Consider the following 19,537-nt stretch of genomic DNA (forward strand, 5'->3'; position numbering starts at 1 on the left):
GGTCTTGCTCATGCCCAATAGGGGCCTGTCCTAATCAGGCACAGGTGGACTCACACCCACTCTTTGGCAACTCAAGGCACCTGGTTGACAATGTCTCTCTACAAGGAGGAGGTGTGATATCCTCCTGTTAGGGTATCCCATGCAAAGGGAGCAGCATGAAAGAAAACCTAGGGCATCTCTGAACATCAAGTCCCTCTATTATAAGCAGGTGGACATCCTTGGACTTGTCTTCTTCAGCAGGACTGGCTGCCATCTTTCAGCTGTGCAAGACAAAAGGAGCAAAACCAGTTCTAAATATTCAGTGGGAACTTAGATGCTCTCTGGTTCTTATGCTGGGTCATTAGACAAGTTACACTCTTCCCATATAGTACATATGGGTGTTTTTACCTTTATTGGGGATCCCATCAGGATGTCAGCTGAGGAAGCTCTCAGCAGCACTTGGAGCCAGCAAAAGGCCTCTCCAAGATGAAGAATAGAACTGAGCTCCTACAGAGTTCAGTTTTAAGAGAATTCAGGCAGAAGCAAGGAGGTGGATGCACCTCTGCATGCTGCTACTGATGTGTCAAGGGCTTTTGACAGCCATCCTGAGAAGGCAGGGGCGTTGAGAAGTCAGATGGAGTGGTGCTCTATGGCAAAGTCATGCAGAACTGAAGCCTTTTCTTTTCCTGGGGAGAAGAAAAAAAAAAAAAGAAAAAGAAAGAAAGAAACAACAAAAAACTATGAGCAGATATTTCCTGCATATTTCTTCCTCATAAACTGGCTGGGGTGTCCATTCCAAGAGGGAGGGTCCATGTAATTTAATAAGAAGGTGGCCAGGTACTTATTTACAACGGCTCTGCTGAAGGAGCAGATAGATTGAGATAAGGGAAATGAAGAGCTCTTTAGGTGTGTTGGCAAAGAAAAATGCTCACTGAAGGCTGAATTAAACACTTCAGGGCATGCAAGGCTTAAAGATAAGCCAAGAACTTTGGCTGTGGACAGGGTTTTCATGGCTCCTCCTGAGATGATTGGAAGAAAAAGTTAACTGGTGTGAAAAGAACATGTTTGACCCTTTTCTGTGGTTCAAACTTGAGCTGTACCTGTTCTGGGGATGAGTGGTTTTTGTAACCTTGAGTGCTTTACAAATTCTCTGGTGCAAAAGCAAAGGCTGGAGTCAATGGAAAATGTGGGTGCTGAAGAAATCTGAAGGTGCTTGGTTAGACCACAACAGAAGACACTTGGCCCATTTCTCAGCTCCACCTTTTCAAAATCACCCACATGTGGAAGGAGGGTTGGAAGCAGATGGCAGGGGAATGGAAAACACAAAGGACAGGTTTAAGGACTGGAAACAGTGAGGAAAATGAATGATGGAAGCTACTAGAGAGTTGTGTAACACTGAAAGGAGATTTGGATCTTTATAGACTTTCCCAATGTTTTCTAAAGGTTTTGGTTGTGGGGTTGTTGTTGGTTTTCCTGAGGGTTGGAAGGTTCATGAGGTTCATCTCTCATGATCAGTAGAATTGACAGGATCCTGACAGGACCTTGGTTCTCCTTAAGAAAAACTGACTTTGGAGAGAGAGGGGAAGAAAGAGTTTACACCTGGAAGCTGAAAGCAGAGTAGAGACCAAAAGCAGATGCTCCAGAGTCTGCAAGTGAGCTTGGGAAAAGACTGTGCTATGGTCAACAGCAGAGGCCCTGTTCATGGAGAGATGATTGGAGATTCCAACCTGTATCTTCAGCTGAAAGTCAAGTGACTCCAGACTCCTCCATGAAATGCCAAATTTGCATTGCTCTGTCTCAGTGCCTGATGACGCCTTGAGAACGAGGCTCTTGCTGGAGATTGTCTTTTGCAGATTAAACTTCCCAGACTGTAACACAGATCAAAGCAAGGTGTGACTGTTTCCCTGCTGTATTGAGAAGGGAGCAGTGTGAAAAGCAATTAAAAGTATTTCTCCATGGGTTTATTTTTTTTTTTTTTTTTCAATCTTGGATGATCTTCCCAGCAACGGAAACGAATGGTTGAGGGCACCAACCTCTAAACTCTTCTTTCTGTGATTGGTGTTTTCACTCTGCCTGTGCTGTAACTACTGGAAAAAAAAAAAAACAAAACAATCAAACCTATAGAGTCAGGCATGAGCTTGGTTGTTCACATAAACTAAAGTTTATGAGATGGGAATCCTAAAACTTTATCCATGTCCTATTAAAATAGCTGATGAAAGTCCTCCTGGCTTCATGACATGGTGGATGGAACCTCCAGCAGGTGGATTCTATCTCAGAGGATGCTTTGTCTTTGGTGGGAACTGGATGAGACACTTTTGAAAGCTTTGGGAAGAGTGCTCTTGGCTCTAGTTGATGTGGTGGGAAGTCCTACAGAGGTTTCCACCAAAGATAACTTTAGAAACTGCAAGTAACCATTCCAGACTCCATGTGTACTGAGTGTCTTAATTAAACTAATGCTCTTCTCTGGAGGCTTCAGTGAAATCATCTATTTCTACTCAGTGCTTGTGGAGACAAGGACCACCTAGATCCTGAAGTTAGCACCCATGAGTAACTCCTAGCTCCCAGTCCTCAGGGTGTTATATGGGCTGAGATTTGGAGCTGTAGCACCCTAAGATTCTGCATTCCCAACAAGGAATTCCCAACAAGGGGCAACACCACACTCAGCAAGTCCTCTGGAGCCTGTCTCAACAGTCAGAAACTGTGATCCAGTGTTTTGTACACAACAATGAAATGAAAATGCACACGGTGTAGTCAAAGAGAAAACACCCTTTGGCTTGGCATGGGCTCCATTTCACAGGTGCTTTTCTACCCCTAGTTGTTCCCTGAATTAATCTAAAGCTCAAGAAAACCCACATCAAGCTTCTTAGATAGGGAAAACAAGTTAACTGGATCCTTTCCTTGGTCTTCTGCTGTGGGTACCTGCAAGCTCCTGCAGGAACTTGCCCCCTTCCAACTGCTGAGCTCTTTGCATGGCCTTCAACACAGCACTCAGCTTTCCTGGGTGGGACTTTTCCAAGGAACTTAGCCTTCCCAACTGCTTGGGAGCATGGCATGATTCATCTGGAGACTTTTAGTGTGCAGACATACCCCACTCAACCAGTCACCAGACTCTCTTGATAGTCTGGCCAATGCAGTCAATAGAGGCAAGGCCATGATTCACCCCATCCCAAAGCAGACACCTCAAATGGGGCAGATGAATCGTGCCCTAGATGGGCCTGGTTCTCTCTGCTGACTGATTACAAAAGCTGGTTGGGGTGAGCAGAGCAGCTGGAGATGTCCATGTTGCAGACATCAGGAGATAGGTAAGGGGAACACCGTTCCTGGGCAGTGCAAAGCTGCCTTCCTCCCTCTTTTAATGAAATGTAAAGAGCAAGGCACTTCTGGAAGGCAGTTCATGCTATTTGTCTCATCTTCTCTCCCTGGGGTGACATGAAATATGCTCTGATGTGAAGTAAAACTGATTTCTTTAAAAAGTTCAACTGAGTTAGACAGAGACAAGTTTAGGAAATCACCTGAAAATATTTTGTTTTCCCATACACCTCCTACTTTGTCCACTAAAAGTTCATTCACTGGAGGGCACATTCTTAGCTGATCTGATTATCTGGGTTCTAGATTGCTACCTAGAGTCAGGTGGGATCCAGGAATGGATGTCCCTTTGCCTCCCTTGCCTGGAAAGGACCAATTTTTAAAGCCTAATCTGGGCACAGGTAGCAAAGCCACTGAGAAGGTGCCTCACCATCTGAATATCCACCTCCTTTTCACTTCTGCCTCTTCTTGAGTGGGAACCCACCCAGAAGGGAGCTAAATGGCTGCAAGGACCTTTCTCCCATAAAAAGAACAAACACTTCTCTCAGTTTTTCATCCTAGAGAAGTGCTAAAGCCAAAAAAGTTTCTTGTGAATTCCAGCAATGATAAAATCCCTGGACTTTTCTTTTTTTAATCAGAGCAGAAGGAAGTAAAGGTTTATTCCCTGGCTGGCCTGTTGATAACTCAGATGCACCAGGCTGTTCCCCAAATGAAAACCATAGTGCAGAAAATGAACATAAACAGAAATACACATTGCCCAGGCAGGTTTCTGTTTGTCACTAATTCTCAGCAGAAAAGCCAATCAAGAGATTTAATTAGAAGAAAAGGAAATTATACTCTAAAAGTCCCTTCAGTTTTAGCAGTCAAGGTTATTATTAGAAGCACCAGTAAAAACACTTTAAAAAAAAATCTATCTAATTAGCTGCATATCTGCTGATCTCACTGCAAAGCTGACTTGTTTGTCTCTATGGCTTCAACCAACATAATGGGCTATGGACACTCCTTTCAACAGACTTCCACTTGGATGAGAACAGAGTTTGCCCTCAAGTTTTTTTCTTTTTTTTCTTTTTTCTTTTGTGGTCTTCTTTATTTCATTCTCCTCACTTTTAACCAAAGCAATTCACAGGTTGATTGGTCAAAGCAGGCTCTCCACATCCTTGTGACACCAGAGCAATTTTTGTGAAAATACAGCCCTGCTTTTGAAAATTCCCAAATTGGAACTGGTGGGAAAGTGGAAATGTGTTCCAGGGCAGGTTGGAAGTGGTCTTGAGCAATGTAGTCTGGTGGAAGGTGTCCTTAACCATGCAGGGAGGTTGGAAATAGAGGATCTTGAAGGTCCCTTCCAACCCAAACCATTCGAGGATTCTATGAAACGAAGATGCAGAAAGACACAGGCAAGCAGTATTTTCTTTTGTGGTTTTCTTTATTTCATTCTCCTCACTTTTAACCAAAGCAATTCACAGGTTGATTGGTCAAAGCAGGTTCTCCACATCCTTGTGACACTAGAGCACAGACAGCTTTGTGAAAATACAGCCCTGCTTTTGAAAATTCCCAAATTGGAACTGGTGGAAAAGTGTAAATGTGTTCCAGGGCAGGTTGGAAGTGGTCTTGAGCAATGTGGTCTGGTGGAAGGTGTCCCTAACCATGCAGGGAGGTTGGAAATAGAAGATCTTGAAGGTCCCTTCCAACCCAAACCATTCGAGGATTCTATGAAATGAAGATGCAGAAAGACACAGGCAAGCAGTATTTTAATAACTTAAAAAAAAAAAAAAAGTCCATCCTCATTAGAAATTAGAATTAAGCTTGGTATTAAGTTTTGGAAATCACATGCTTGGATTAAGCAGGTGTGGAAATGCTTTGCTAAACATTACCAAATCTTTTCTAGACCACACTTTCTGGGATGGAATCAACATGCCAGGCATGGGCCCAACCTGCATGCACAAATATTTCTATTAACATGAGCACCACCATCCACCCAGGAGAACAGCAGTGATATCAGACCCATATTAAACCACAGGAGAGGTTTTCCCCAAGTTATTCCTGTTCCAGCAGAGCAATGTGTCCACCCTTTTTCCTCTGGAGCATGGGAAATGTAACTGCTTATGGTAGTGAGTCTGTGTTGCACTCCTGCATCTTTTAGCTCAAAGTTGGATTTTTTTTTTTTTTTTTTTTTTTTTTTTTTTTTTTTTTGAGTTCTTAAAGTCCAAACTGCTGAGTCTTTATGGACAGTGCTCAGAAACTACCTGGGAAGGTCCAAATAGATAGAGCACAGTGCTAACTTGCATGATGGTTGTCGGGGGTCTCTTTCCAAAGGACTTGAGGCATGGTGTCTTCTAGTGTGGATGTTATTACTTTGTGTAGCTTTTGACTGCCTAATCCCTGGGGTTCCTCTGCTGCCAAATTTCCTATAAAACCTACCTTGCCCTTGTGTAAAGAAAAAGAAATAGAGGTTTGACTCTCTGGTTGCAAAAGAAACTCACTGCATGAGCTGAGCATCTTTGGGAAGGAGCAGAACAACGATGGGTTGAGATTTTAATCCATCAGTTTTAAAGATCTGGTTCAGTGGAGTTAGTCAAAGGTTGGACTGGATGATCTTGGAGGTCTCTTCCAACCTAAACATTCTGTGATTCAAGAGGGTGAAGAAGAGGGAAGGAAGATACTACAGGGAGACTTACTTGGCTTGTTGAACCTGTAGAGAACTTCAGAAGATAAATTATGTTGTTGCAGGGAGAGATGGGAGTGAAATGGTTGTTTTCTAGAGAGGAACTGAAGATGTTGATTTTCTGTCCCCAGTCTTGTGAACAAAATAGACAGATGGACTGAGAGCAAGATTTTTTTAATGTTTTGTGGGTTTTTTTCCAGGTCCTTGGCAATTGGTCACCAGTATTCCTCCCTGGGGACTCAGCCCATCCTTTGTGGGAGCATCCCAGGACTGGTACCCAAGCAGCTTCGCTTCTGTCGGAACTATGTGGAGATCATGCCCAGCGTGGCAGAAGGGGTGAAGATTGGGATCCAGGAGTGTCAACACCAATTTCGAGGAAGGAGGTGGAACTGCACGACTGTCAATGACAGTTTAGCCATCTTTGGGCCCGTGCTGGATAAAGGTGAGTGCAGCCCCACGAGGTTTGGCAATGACAAGGTCCACAGTGAAGCGGCAGCAAAGATCTTGAGAAAGCTGCTGGGACCTCCTGTGGTTCTGATAAAGTTTCATGTAAAGTTTCATGTAAGGTTTCACTGATGCTGATAGGACTTGAGTTTGTTAAAGGAGACTTGTGACATAGGCAGGGAAAATACATTTGGTTTGGGACCCCATCCAAGCAGTTCAAACCTGAGCCTTTTGTAGAGACAAGAAGAGAATTATTCTTTCCCTTTGGGACAGCAAGTCTCTGTGTGTCTCCTCAGTGTGAGGAAGGTGTAGAGCCAACATCTAATCACAGGTAACCACTGTTTATACCTCAGTTCCCTACCAGGATTGTATAGGTGACCCTACAGAACTGAGAAGTGCCCCATTTGACAGTGCACAGAGTGTGGGCTCCTCTCCAATGCTGCTTCGAGCAAGGGGTTGGACTAGAGACCTCCCAGGGTCCCTTTTGACATGAATTATCTGATGATCCTGTGCCCCTTGGAAGGAACACAAAGGATTATTGTGTCTCCAGTGGTCAAGCTGGATGTCTGGCTCCTTTTCTGACGCCGTGGCATTTCATGGCACATTTTCAGCTCTCTTGATGATTGCAGAGGGGAAATGATGGGCTGTTGGGGATGGTTCCTAGGGGCTGGGTTTACCAGATAACATCAGTTTTGATACTGTAATGGGATACAATGAAGATCAAAGGCCTGAGGAAATTGCCATCAATTAATGGTTCTGCTTTTATTGATTATGAACATGGCAAATTATGACAAGGTGCTAATTCAGGCAGCTAATTCTGGCACAGTACCCACTGATATAAGTGGGAGCTCTTAGAAATGTTTTGCCCACAGTTGTTGAATGCAGTGGATTTAAACATTTGACCAGTTCTGAGTATCTGGTCTTTTCCTCTTCTTGAGTCTATGTTTTTTGAGTCTATTTTAACCTGTAGGAACTGTTTTGTCCTTCCTTGCCCTTCTAGTAAGCACTGTGAAGTCCAGCCTGCTCCTGCTGGTAACTCTGGGTCAAGCTCTGCCTTTCCCTTTAGCCCAAAGGAATTCATCCAAGAGCACAAGATTTACTTTGCATTTGTTTCCTACTCATATGGTAATTCCAGTTGTCCTGAGCAGGAATATGACTGCTTTCTCTTAGGAATGTACCAACTTTTTTCCTTTCCTTTCCTTTCCTTTCCTTTCCTTTCCTTTCCTTTCCTTTCCTTTCCTTTCCTTTCCTTTCCTTTCCTTTCCTTTCCTTTCCTTTCCTTTCCTTTCCTTTCCTTTCCTTTCCTTTCCTTTCCTTTCCTTTCCTTTCCTTTCCTTTCCTTTCCTTTCCTTTCCTTTCCTTCCCTTCCCTTCCCTTCCCTTCCCTTCCCTTCCCTTCCCTTCCCTTCCCTTTCCTTCCCTTTCCTTTCCTTTCCTTTCCTTTCCTTTCCTTTCCTTTCCTTTCCTTTCTTTTCCTTTCCTTTCCGGAATATCACCATCTCCTATGCAGAGCAGGGAGCCCTGGGATATTTCCAGGCAATCTCCTGCATTACTGTATGCACCTGATGGAGCATCTCAGAGCACATTCTCCCAGTGCTTGCCATCTGGAGACAAGGTTTTGTTTGGGTTTGGTTTTTTTTTCCTTCCCCTGCTGCATTACTTGGGACATTTCCTCATGCATGAATTTCATAAAACACAGCACCCAAGAGAGAGCGAAACCCGATTTGCATGATAGCAGAGCCTCCACCACCCAGACCAGGCATTTCGCCTGCAGCCAACAGAAGAACAGGTGATTCCCAGCTCATGGAATCAAGATGAGGAACTGAGACATCCATCCCAGTGTCAATATTTGGGTTTAGTGGTGAGAGATCACCCCAAAATAACTCCACATGTAAGATCTGCACCCCCTGGTGCATTTAAGCCCATCTCAGAGAGTCATCCCTCAATGTTTCCCATAGTTAATGGCTCCATCACACCTGGCTGACCAGAGCAGGTGAATTAGGCCATGAGGACCAAACTAAGCATTTTTCCCCATGCCCACAAGCCCAAGGTGATTTGTCCAAGATCATTTACTGGGCTCACATCCTTACTTTGCCTCATCATGGTGAGGCCACAGCTTGAGTCCTGTGTCCAGTTCTGGGCCCCTCAGCTCAGGAAGGAGATTGAGGTGCTGGAGCAGGTCCAGAGAAGAGCAAGGAGGCTGTGAAGGGATCCAGCAGAACTCCTGTGAGGAAGGGCTGAGGGAGCTGGGGGTGTTGAGGCTGGAGAAGAGGAGGCTCAGGGGAGACCTCATCACTCTCTACAACTCCCTGAAAGGAGGTTGGAGCCAGGGGGGAGTTGAGCTCTTTTCCCAGGCAACTCTCAGCAAGACAAGAGGGCAGGGTCTAAAGTTGTGCCAGGGGAGGTTTAGGTTGGAGATTAGAAAGAATTTCTTTCTGGAGAGGGTGATCAGAGATTGGAATGGGCTGCCCAGGGAAGTAGTGGATTCTCCGTGTCTGGAGATATTTCAAAAGAGACTGGATGTGGCACTCAGTGCCATGGGCTGGGAACTGCAGCAGTAGTGGATCAAGGGTTGGACCTGATGATCTCTGAGGTCCCTTCCAACCCAGCCAATTCTATGATTCTATGATCATGAGGCCTCAAGCACACCTGCAGCATCTTCTGCTCCCAGGCTCTCTTGGGTTAGATGCTCCACATCTCCTGTAGCCATTAGAGCCTGAAAGTGATCCTCACCTCCTCAGAGGAGCCTGAATTCCACAAGCTGTAATTTCTTCTCTCCCAGTTGTGTCAATACCCAGGGTCTGTCCCTGCTTGGGACTGAAGGCTTTCAGCAGCCAGGCTCAGAGAGGGAAAGGTTGGGACGATTTCATAACTGAAGAATGTTGTTCCTTGAGGGAGAATCAAACCACCCTTCAGTTTTACTTCACCTACAGCAGGAAAGGGGGGGAGAAAAAAAAAAAAAAAAGAAAAAAAAAAAGAAAGAAACACACAAAAAAACAGCTCAGTCACATTCTTCTGCAGCAGATCCCCCAGGGTAGGAACATATTTGTGCTCCTACCCAGAAAGAGAGATGGAGAAAAGGAGAGCAAGCAAACAACTCCAACAATTGGATTTTGTAGGTTGGATTTTAAGTCACCCAAGATCTAACATCAGCTTCTCACTTGAATCCTCCTCCCTTAGCATTAACCAGTGTAGACACTAAAGCAGCTCCCTTTTGCCTTACACAACTATCTGCAATTCTTTCCTTGAAAAGGACAGACTTTAATGCCTGCAGGAAATATTTTCTAGGCTCAAATCTCACTGTCTGGGCTGCTCTTGCTGCTTTGGTGTCTCGTTGCTAATCCAGGGTTAGGCTTGGGCTATGATTTTCACCTTTGCCAAATTGTCAACAGACTTGGGTCCCATTCAGAGCCATATTCTGAGATCTCTTCTAAAACTGGATTCTTTTCCCCATCAGCCTCTCTGTGAAAAGAAATCTCACATCTTTTAGCTACGACTGTGTTTATGTAGATAGATTATTTAACACTTCCTTAGCCAGGCCACATATTAAACAGCAGTGGTACCCACCAGCCCAGCTACAAGGGAGTGGTGATGTTCAGAGCATCCAGATCTGCTGGTTTTGGAGGCAATGCTTGACAGGCTTGGTCCTATGTCCCTCTACCTCTTCATACATCCCTCAGAAAATAGGAAGAGCAGAAATTCCCATCCCATCCAGCCATTCACTTCAAGCTATTCCAGCCTTGGCTGTGGAACAACTGTACAGAGTCACCTTCCCCCACGGGCTGTGCTACATGGGGAACAATTCAGGCATTAGCAGGGAGTGAAATTCCTACAGAACTGTTGGAAAAGAGGTTTTCTCCTCTTATATGGTCTTGGGAGCACATGGGCAGCTGTTCAGCTCCATGGTGCAGCATTCAGATAGGTGCCACTCTTGGGTCTTTCTTCAAAAGCACTATGCAGTGGGTGGCTTGGGTGCCCTAAATTACTGGGAATGCAAAGAACAGGATGACTGTATAAAAAAAGGAGTGACCCTGATCTATTTTCCTCTCTCTGAACATACCTGTCTGTCTATCAGTCATACACAAACCCCTATCATTCCTATACAAGCCCCTATCATTCCTATAATTCACAGTCTCCCAGAAGTTCACATCTCAACTACTGGACCCATCACTTGAGCTTTTCTCAGAGAGTAATTTCTAGAGGGAAAAAAAAAAATGAATTATTCTCTTGTTTCTTCACCTGTGTTACATGAAGCAGTGGAATACAACATGGCCAAAGCCACAAGTGATCACCTTAGCCACAGTTCATGCCCAGCCACTCACCTGAGAGGTCTGGCAATTTGTAGGGCAGTTTCCATATTTTTCAGCTTCCCAAAGACAAGGGAAGACTTTTGAGTTGTCTTTAAAGAGGTACAGGTTAAAACTTGGTAGGATGTAGTAGAGGGACATGCAACCACCGACAAGACAAAATGGATGATATAACCTAGCAGGCATTTTCCATCTTAAGCTGAGGTGCCATATATTTGGAATTGTGTCTTTTGGCCCAGTTTTGTGGGCTGAGGATGCTGTTGGTGTTTAAGTTGTGGTGTGTTTTATAGTCTCTCAACAGCGTGTGAGCTCTCTTTGAAACTCCTCTGGGCAGAAATATGAACCCATCTGAAGAGAAGTAATACAATAAAAGCTTATCACAGCCCTGTCTCTTTAAAGGACCTCAGCACATAATTAAGTCAAAATAAAAGTTTCCTCCCTCTCCTCCCCCTATTCAATAAAAGTAAATTACCTTAAACTATTTAAACCCCCAGTTCGTTTTAAATTTAAAAAGGGAGCCCTTGTCTATCTATTTCTTTCACTCACTCCCACCTCCTTCTGCTAAAGACTGGCTGGGGCTTTAAACCTGCCAGCTGGGCTGAGAAATGGTTAATAGTTATTGTGGAGGAGCAGCTTTTAATGAACTATTGAAGAATGATACATTGATGGAGTAATGGGAGTTTAAGTCTCTCTGTAATGAAACAGGTTCTCAGCGCCGACCCATTGTGGTGTAAATACAGCACCACTCTCCCACTGTTTGGTCAGGACTAAATAGCAGAGGCCAGAGGGGGGTCAGCTTATGGGGTCTCTGCTTTAGTTAATCAATCTGATTGGATTAGGGTCACCGGGATCCCTAATAATGTCAAAGGTGACGCCAAACTGGATTAAATGCTTTGTTGTGGAGGGCTTGGATTCTTTCAGCTTTCTCCGACGGGGCTTGTTTATTAGAGTTTAACACTCGTGCAGCCTGGGGAAGCCACACCATCCCCTTTTTGGAGGTCGGGGTGTTTGCTGGCCTGCCAGGGGGGTTGGAAGGAGCAGAGCATCCCGTGGCTTTTATCGAGCGTCTGCGCCCGTCGGATGTGCCCTCTGGGGACATCTATCAAATTCCCCACTGGACAAATGAGAGCCTAATGGGTGATGAGGAAGTTCAGAGGCATAAATTTATTCCGGAAAGAATTGTTGGCCTGCTAGAAGGTCGTCCTGGTTGGGGACAAAGGCAAAGGATGAGAGCCACAAAATCAATGGAGTGACCCACTCTTCATTCCCCTCCCTGTTCCTGTCCAGCAAAGAGATTTCCTTTTTGATATAGAACCTGTTTGTGGAGTGAGGATGAGCTTGGAATGAAATACGGAGTATTTGAAACCATCTGACTGCTTAAACTGGGTGGATGTCTTGCCTTGCAGCACTCCCAACTCACATCAAGGTGGGACGGGGTCGTATCTCCCTGTGACACTATCCAGGGAGACCATGAAGCACAAAGAATTTTTGTTGCCTTCATTCATTCATGATGTTCCTGCAGATGGCAATGTCTCCTAGACATGACAGAGTGCCTTTCAGACCATGATGCCAGATAATCTCTTTGAAGGCCACTTGGCAATGGAAAAGAGCAGCACTAACAGTTTGTTACTGGAAGAGGTTTGAGATCTCTGGGTCCCTGAACCTCCCTGCAGAATTCTTGCATGAGGCAGACTGCAGAATTTGATCTCAAGACTTCTGGAATGAAACAAAAATCTGGGTTGGACTATGGCATCTTTTCCCCAAGGACACCTTGCTTTGATACACCACCAAGAGACTGTTCACTTCCTCTTTTACAAGTCTCCTATCTGTTGTAACATGGTTCTGGTGTTGACAATCAGCCACTAGATCTCTCTCTTTGCTAGATTCAGAATAACTCTTCTAGAACAGAGAATTTTCATTGCTAATTATATTTTATAAAAAGTTGAAGCTGAGGCCTGCAGAAGAGCAGTAGATCAGCAAAAGCTGGGTCCACTATGCCAGACAGCAAGACAGGTCATGGAATCATAGAATGGTTTGGGTTGGACGGAACCTTAAAGATCATCTCATTCCAAACTCCCTGCATGGGCAGGAACACCTCCCACCAGCCCAAGCTGCTCCAAGCCCCATCCAACTTGGGCTTCAATATTTCCAGGGATGGGGCAGCCCCAACTTCCTTGGGCAACCTGTTCCAGGGTCTCATCACCCTCAAATTAAATAATTTCTTCCCCATCTCCAACCTCAATCTCCCCTCTCCAAGTTTTAACCCATTTCCCTTGTCCTTTCCCTACACCCCCGTGTCCAAAGCCCTCCCCCAGCTTTCTTGGAGCCCCTTCAGATATTGGAAGGTTGCTCTGAGCTCACCTGGGAGCCTCCTCTTCTCCAGGCTGAACAAGCCCAATCCCTCGGCCTGGCTTCCCAGGAAGGTGCTCAGCACTCTGAGCATTTCAGTGGCTCTCTCCTAGTCAAGGGAGTTCCATTTGATTTTGGGGTCCTCTGGTCCTATATATCATCTGATGCATAGTTAAGATTCAATTATTCACACCCTGAAGTTTCTCCATCTTTCCATCAATCACTGGGAGAATTCAGTTCTTGCTGAGAAGGCTCCTGCTCCCAGGGACCTCATGAAGGGCAGAGCAGGCATTTGTCTGGCTTGTGGGGTTCAGGTCACCTCCAGTTTCATATGGGGCACTGGGCACTGTTATCTTTGCACCCAGGCTTATTTTGGGCTAGTTTTATTTTGCAGATAAGCTTATTTTGGACTCTAGATCTTTGAGGCATAAGCCCCATGCCTTGTCTGCCATCAGAAAGCCAAATATTACCTGTGTACATGGGTTGAGTCTTTCGTCCCTGTTAATACTGTGGCTGAGAAACTTCATCTTGAATCCAAAGAAATCCATGTGAGATTTTTTTCCCCTGGGTTTAGCAAGACCAGAACAAAACTTTTAGATTCATTTATAATACCTGGGAGCCACAAGTCTCCTCCATCTCTTTTTCTTGCTGTGTCGTAAGAATCTCTCTCCACGGGCTCTCTGATAGTCCTGATCTCATCTACCAAAGGTAGATGTCAAAGTCTGAGCTTGTCACCCCAGGCTCCCTTTGTAGTCAGTGGAGAGCAATCAGCATCTCCAGAGAGCAATTCTTCTGACCTATCTTAGACACCTATCTCAGGATAACATGAATCATCCCAAGATGTTTATTTCTCTCCATTGACTATAGAGGGAGCCTAGGGCTACAGGCTCAGACTTCCATGTGTATCTCTTAGAGGCCCAGTTTGGGGGCAAATAATTCCCACCCCCCCCACTCCCACCTCCCCTCTTTCTCCTGTCAGAAAACAGCCCTGACATCCAGGATGTGTTGAGAGGATATTTTACTACTGCACAACCATGGCACTGGAAAAGACCTCCTGGGCCATGACATACAGGCAACCCCTTGCTATTTCGGGCACGATCCCACCTACTAATGTCTTGAATCATGTAAAATGGATACGTTCAGCAGTGCTCCTCATCTTTTCCTGATGGATTTCTGGCACCTCAGTTGTCTTCGTGCCAAACGCTTCCCCCTCCCAACCTCTTCCCTGCTCTAAAATCCGACTTCCCCACCTTCTACAATAAAGTAAGGCATGAGCAGAAAGCCACAAGATACTGATCCATCCAGGAGGTTAGTTACATGTAGGAGGTACTCTCTGCTCTCTCATGAAACTCTTCCCAAGAGGATCTGATTTCCAACCACACCCCGTCTACCTCCCTGCTAATGGCAATTTGGGCAGCTGCCCCGGTATCAACAACGGAGATCTACAAACTCTGCCCTGTAACTATGGGGAAGGAAACTGGAAGGATCAGGCTTGAAAATGCAACTGTGCAAGCTCCACTCAGCCTTCAAGATGCATAAATCCAGAGGTCTCCCAGTGCTGCTGAGCTCCTCCAGGTCCTGGCTGGAGGCAGAAGCATCACTCGCGTGAAGTGTTGGTGCAAAGCAAGCTTGGAGCTGGGGGTTATTGCAAGGGATGAGGCAATCATAAACACCAGAACCAGGGGGTTCCTGCATTGCCCAAGTCCCCCCTCCAGTCCAGGGGTGCAGAAAGGTCCATATTGATGGTGACAGCATTCCTGAACAGGCTGTTCCCTGGGTAGCTTGGTACAGGTGGCTCCATCGAGGAGGAAATGCAGATATTGGGGAGATTTGTAGGAGCTGGAGTCACATCTCTTGGTTTGTAGCCCACACCAGGGGTGGGAGGGAGATGAGCAGCTTCTACTGAGCCTTGGCAAGAGCTGCACATTGCAATGGCAGCAAGCAGAGATGCTGAGGAAAATTCCCAACGTGAAAATTCCCAGTCCTTTAGCCCCTGGGAGCAGGATGCCAAGGAGGTGGTAGAGGAGGAATTCTTACTGCTGGATCTGCTGGATGGCCAGGTCACCATCAGAAGAGGTCACTTCAGCCTCTGGGGACTTCAGAGGGGTTGGAAGGCAAGCATTGGGCAGCTCTCTAGTACAGCAGGCATCCAGAAGCCTTGGGTTAGCATCACATCTGGCTGCATTTCCCTCCTTATCCCCAGTGCAACCAGAGGCCTGGGTTTGGAGGGCTCAGGTGTTCTCTGGGTTTCTTAACCAGAGGTCCTGACCTCATCACTTGCCTGCAAAGTGATCCTGGGGAAAATGATCTGCCCCTTAAGCATCTGTACAACTCACTGGAGAGGAGACAGCCCTTGTAAACAGCTGCAGAGAGACAACATCCAGATGCAGGATGCAAAGATGGCAGGAAGGAGATGGCAGCAGTTCTGGGGGTCCATCCCCTTTGCTCTCTTTGCTTCCTCTACTCCTCCCCTCCCCCTGCACCACCCCCCATCTGTCAGCCCTGGCAGAGATTTTTTTTTTTCTTTTTTTTTTTGCTGGTGACCAAAACATTAGATGGAGGGGATCAGGAAGGGGAGATGGAACAAGCCAGCCAGTGGCTACAAAACTGGTGGCATCTCTCCTGGCAGTGGGAGGCACTGGAAATTTCAGCCTGGGGCTGGCTGGGAGAGGGGGTGAGTGAAATCCTAGATTTATGTCCTTCCCCCCAACCCCTACCCCAACCACCTTCCCTCCTTTTTCCCTGCTGAGTCCATCGCATTCCCCCAAGTGGGCTCAGGCTGGTTGCAACAAGGAGCTCCCTCTGCTGCATCCCAAAGTGCCAAGTCCAAGCGTGGGAGCTGGTCCTAGACAAAAGGGAACAGCAGAGGGAGCTGATTAGCATCCCTTTGTCCCAGGAGAATCCCAGCCCCAAATGGGCCCTCGGTGCACAACAGGCAGCACAAACACACACAGACACACGCATGGATGGGAGCCAAGGAGGGAAATGAAGCCTTGGTGGCCTTCATCCAAGCTCTGGGGGAAGGGAAAAGGGGGGAAACTGTGGGTTTCATCCCTAATGGATCCTAAATCTGGGGTGCAACATCCCCTGCTCCCCCAGGCTGGGTTTTTGCTGCCGTGATTTTGCCTGCCCTGCCAGGTACCAAAGATCCAAACTGAGAAAAGCCTTTTAACAAAGAGGAATCCCAGCCCCTAAATGTGGCTTTTTCTTCCCCCTGAGATGTCTTATTGCTGGCAGGGATGAATAAGCATGGAAATTTTAAAGCCAGGAGGGGCTGTGGGATCATCTGGTTGGATCCTAATATAAGAAGCAGAGAATTTCCTCCTGTCCCTCCCCAAGCAGAGATGATAGGATGGCACGAGGCATAAAAAATACAGCATTTAAAGATGACTTGCAGGCTTCTTTCTGTGCTATGTGAGCTCGCATGGCAGGGGGATGGGGCTGTCTCCTGCTGAGCAGACAGGGCAGAGAGCCAAGGCACTTAGCAGGAGATAGGTGAGCATGCAGGAGCCTGGCATGGCAAAAGAAACAGCAAACAAGGCCAAGTTGGATGGGGCTTGGAGCAGCTGAGTCTAGTGGGAGGTGTCCCTGTCCATGGCAGAGTGTTGGAACTCATGGATCTTTATGGTCTTTTCCAAGCCAAACCAACCTGGGATTCTATGTTCCCTGCTAAGATCTGCTGCAGGAGGAACTTTGGTGTCTCAGGTTCTCCCTTTTCTTTGCTCCCTCATCCCCATCTCTCAGGGAGCACATCCTTCCAAGGAAGGACTTTTATCACCTGGGAAGAGCTATAGGATTAGCAAAGGCCACCAGGAGAAGGAATGGCTTAAAAGGTGGTTGTGGTTGTGGTTGGGTTTCTGTTGTCATGGAGGTGATTTGGGAACAGCTGATGTTACTGAGGACAAAGCAGAAGCAAGAGGAAAGCAGAATTTTGGGGCCTCCAAAGTCTTGGAAGATCCAGAGCCATAAATCAGAGAGTTTTGTGGCTGGCAGCACCCAGCTGAACTGGGTAGGGACTTCCTCCCAGGTAGGCTGATGATGCAGAGAAGTGGGGGTTTTTTTTCCAAAAACAGCATGAGTGAAGCTGAGCTCACCTACTGTGTGAGGGAGACCCCAAAATATAAAGCAGGGAAGTCCCTGGTGAGCTGTCTCCTGTTCCCTTCAACATGCTCCCATGGGTCACTGAAATGGGTCACTTCTGGTGAGTGTTGCCTACAGCAGATCACTGTAAAATGGACTCAGAAATAAAATAAAATATAAATATGTATATAAATATAAAATATAAAATATATATAATATAATAAATATAACAAAAGATATAAAAATATAAATATGTCACAGTATGGATGTGCTTTGGGAAAGGACTTGAAGGCCACTATCGAAGCTTTGCTTTGGTTTGAACAGGATTTTTTAGGTGGAATGGTGAATCTCAGGGGGGCTTTGGAGGTTTAAGTGACTCTTAAACCTGATGGCAAAGCATGGACAGAAAGCCTGAGAGGTCATCAGATCTTGGGAAAAACAGGGACATCCCCATGTCTTGAGGTGGAACTCTAGAGTCAGGTCATGAGTGGAGAGATGAAGGGCATCACTGACTTGGTGTTTCATCTTGACTCTTCTCACCCTTCCTAGACAAAACAAAAAATAAAAAACCTAAAAATCCACCGTTTATAAAGCATCCATGTCTTTTAGGTGGCTTCTCCAGACCCAGCAACAGTGAGCAAGGCAGGAAAGAGAAGTTCTGGTTCTCCTTTTGACTGTGATGGATGCAGTGGTGCAGATCCTCCTTCCTCTGCACCTCTGTTTTCCAGAGAAATCTCTGGATGCTTCCAAGAGAGTGCCACCAAAATAGGTCATGTGTAGGGCCCTGCAGCTCTTGCAACATGATTTAGGTGGTTTTATTGCCTACTTATGCTCTCAAGTTTGATGGACAGGGCAGTAATACTTCATGGAACCCTTCCTGGTAGGCTGGAGTTTGTTGAGTAAGCAGCTGACACAATTTCCTCTCCATTATTTCCAGGTGTTAAATCGCATTAAATGATAGCTAATAATTATGGTTTATCCTTTCCTAATCATTCTGCTTTCCCAGGGAAGCTGTTGCCACAGGGATGTTGTGGGAGGGTGGCTGGGTGGGGAGGGCACAAGGAGATATTTCTGCTCACCCGCAGCCATAAAAAAAAGTTGGAGACCCCTTAGGCTAAGCACACAAGATCCAGCCTAGGAGTTATTATATCTTGTCAAAAAATGTATTTATTTCTTTTCTGGGCCAGTTTTCCACCCAAAAAAAAAAAAAGCAAAATCAAAATAGAGATGTTTTGCAGCACCCTCCTCAATTTCAAGGCAAAAATGCTCAGCTTGGGCTTTCTTGTGTTGTTTTCTGCATTTTAGAGGGTTCCATTGGAGTCCTTGAAAAGAAGCCACTAAACTTCTTTTTAGTTTGAACGTGATCTTATGTCAAAATGCAAAGTCAATAAGGTATCAAAGAAGCACAGTGCTGTACCTTTAATATTTTAAAGAACATTGGAGTGTTTGGATGCTGATTTTATCTTGCCAAACAAAAAATTCTGACACTAACAAGATAAAATATTTCAACATCCTAAAATATCTTTTTTTTTTTTTCCCCCCCCCCCCCCAAGTCTCTTATCACAGGGAAAAACTCAGCCTCTCATATTCTCCATCTGATTTTCAACTCTTAAAAAGAAAACAAAACAGAATTTCCCATAATATGGAAATGTGAGGTTTTTTGGCCCTCATTATTAGCCCGAGGCATGACATGCTCTCCAAACTCCTTCATTCTGACAGGCTGCCTAAATCCCAAGTCTTAGCAAAGTCTTAGCATTGCTCTCCTAAGGACTCTGCTAAATCCCTGAAGCATCCTTACAGCTCTATAAAATAGAGACAGACCCCAAATCTGTGACATTTTCTCCTCTGTAATCATGGAGAGGAGGAGATGCTCCAACAGGGAATTGCATAGATCCTTCTTGGAGAAGAAAGAAGAGGTGGGAAAGGATTTCAGAGTTGTTGGGTTTGGTGGAGAAAGGCTTTTCTGTTCCTAGAACATTTTCAATCTGCTTTCCTAACAATATTTTGGATAAAGGCTCCTTGGGAGATGAATTTGAGGACTTAGATGTATCTCAAGAGAGGTAGATGGGAGGAGCATGGCCAGTCTGTGTTAGGTGTTCAGTCTGTGCCCAGCACAGGAGGACTCTGTGAGGGTGAGGTGTGGAATTGAGGTTTTATTTGTGCCCAGCAGCTGAAATGAGGAATATCCTTTGGGTTCAGCTCATCTGAGCAGAGCCTTCCAATCAGAAGTTTCTGAGCCCATTACTTGCACCTGCACAACTCAGAGATGGCTCAGTGGGCTTCTGAGGTCAAGACCTTGGCAAATAATAGTTTTTTTGTAGCATTTTTATGGCTTTATCAGTTATGATCCTGGTCCAAACACATCCCCATATCACATCATTAACCCCTGTGAGCCAGGAAAGAGTGGAAGA

The 19,537-nt window shown here is 45.6% G+C and overlaps 1 protein-coding gene across 1 annotated transcript in view; it reads left to right on the forward strand.

The window, feature by feature from the left end:
• WNT3A (Wnt family member 3A) overlaps nt 1-19,537 on the forward strand; it is a 99,549-nt gene that overhangs the window by 51,314 nt on the left and 28,698 nt on the right. Inside the window, exon 2 of the mRNA XM_030445317.1 lies at nt 6,148-6,389. Within this exon, the coding sequence (XP_030301177.1) occupies nt 6,148-6,389 (242 nt within the window). The remainder of the gene's footprint in view (nt 1-6,147; nt 6,390-19,537) is intronic.

This window comes from Calypte anna, chromosome 2 (assembly GCF_003957555.1).
Source record: "Calypte anna isolate BGI_N300 chromosome 2, bCalAnn1_v1.p, whole genome shotgun sequence".
In the NCBI taxonomy this organism is placed as follows: domain Eukaryota; kingdom Metazoa; phylum Chordata; class Aves; order Apodiformes; family Trochilidae; genus Calypte; species Calypte anna.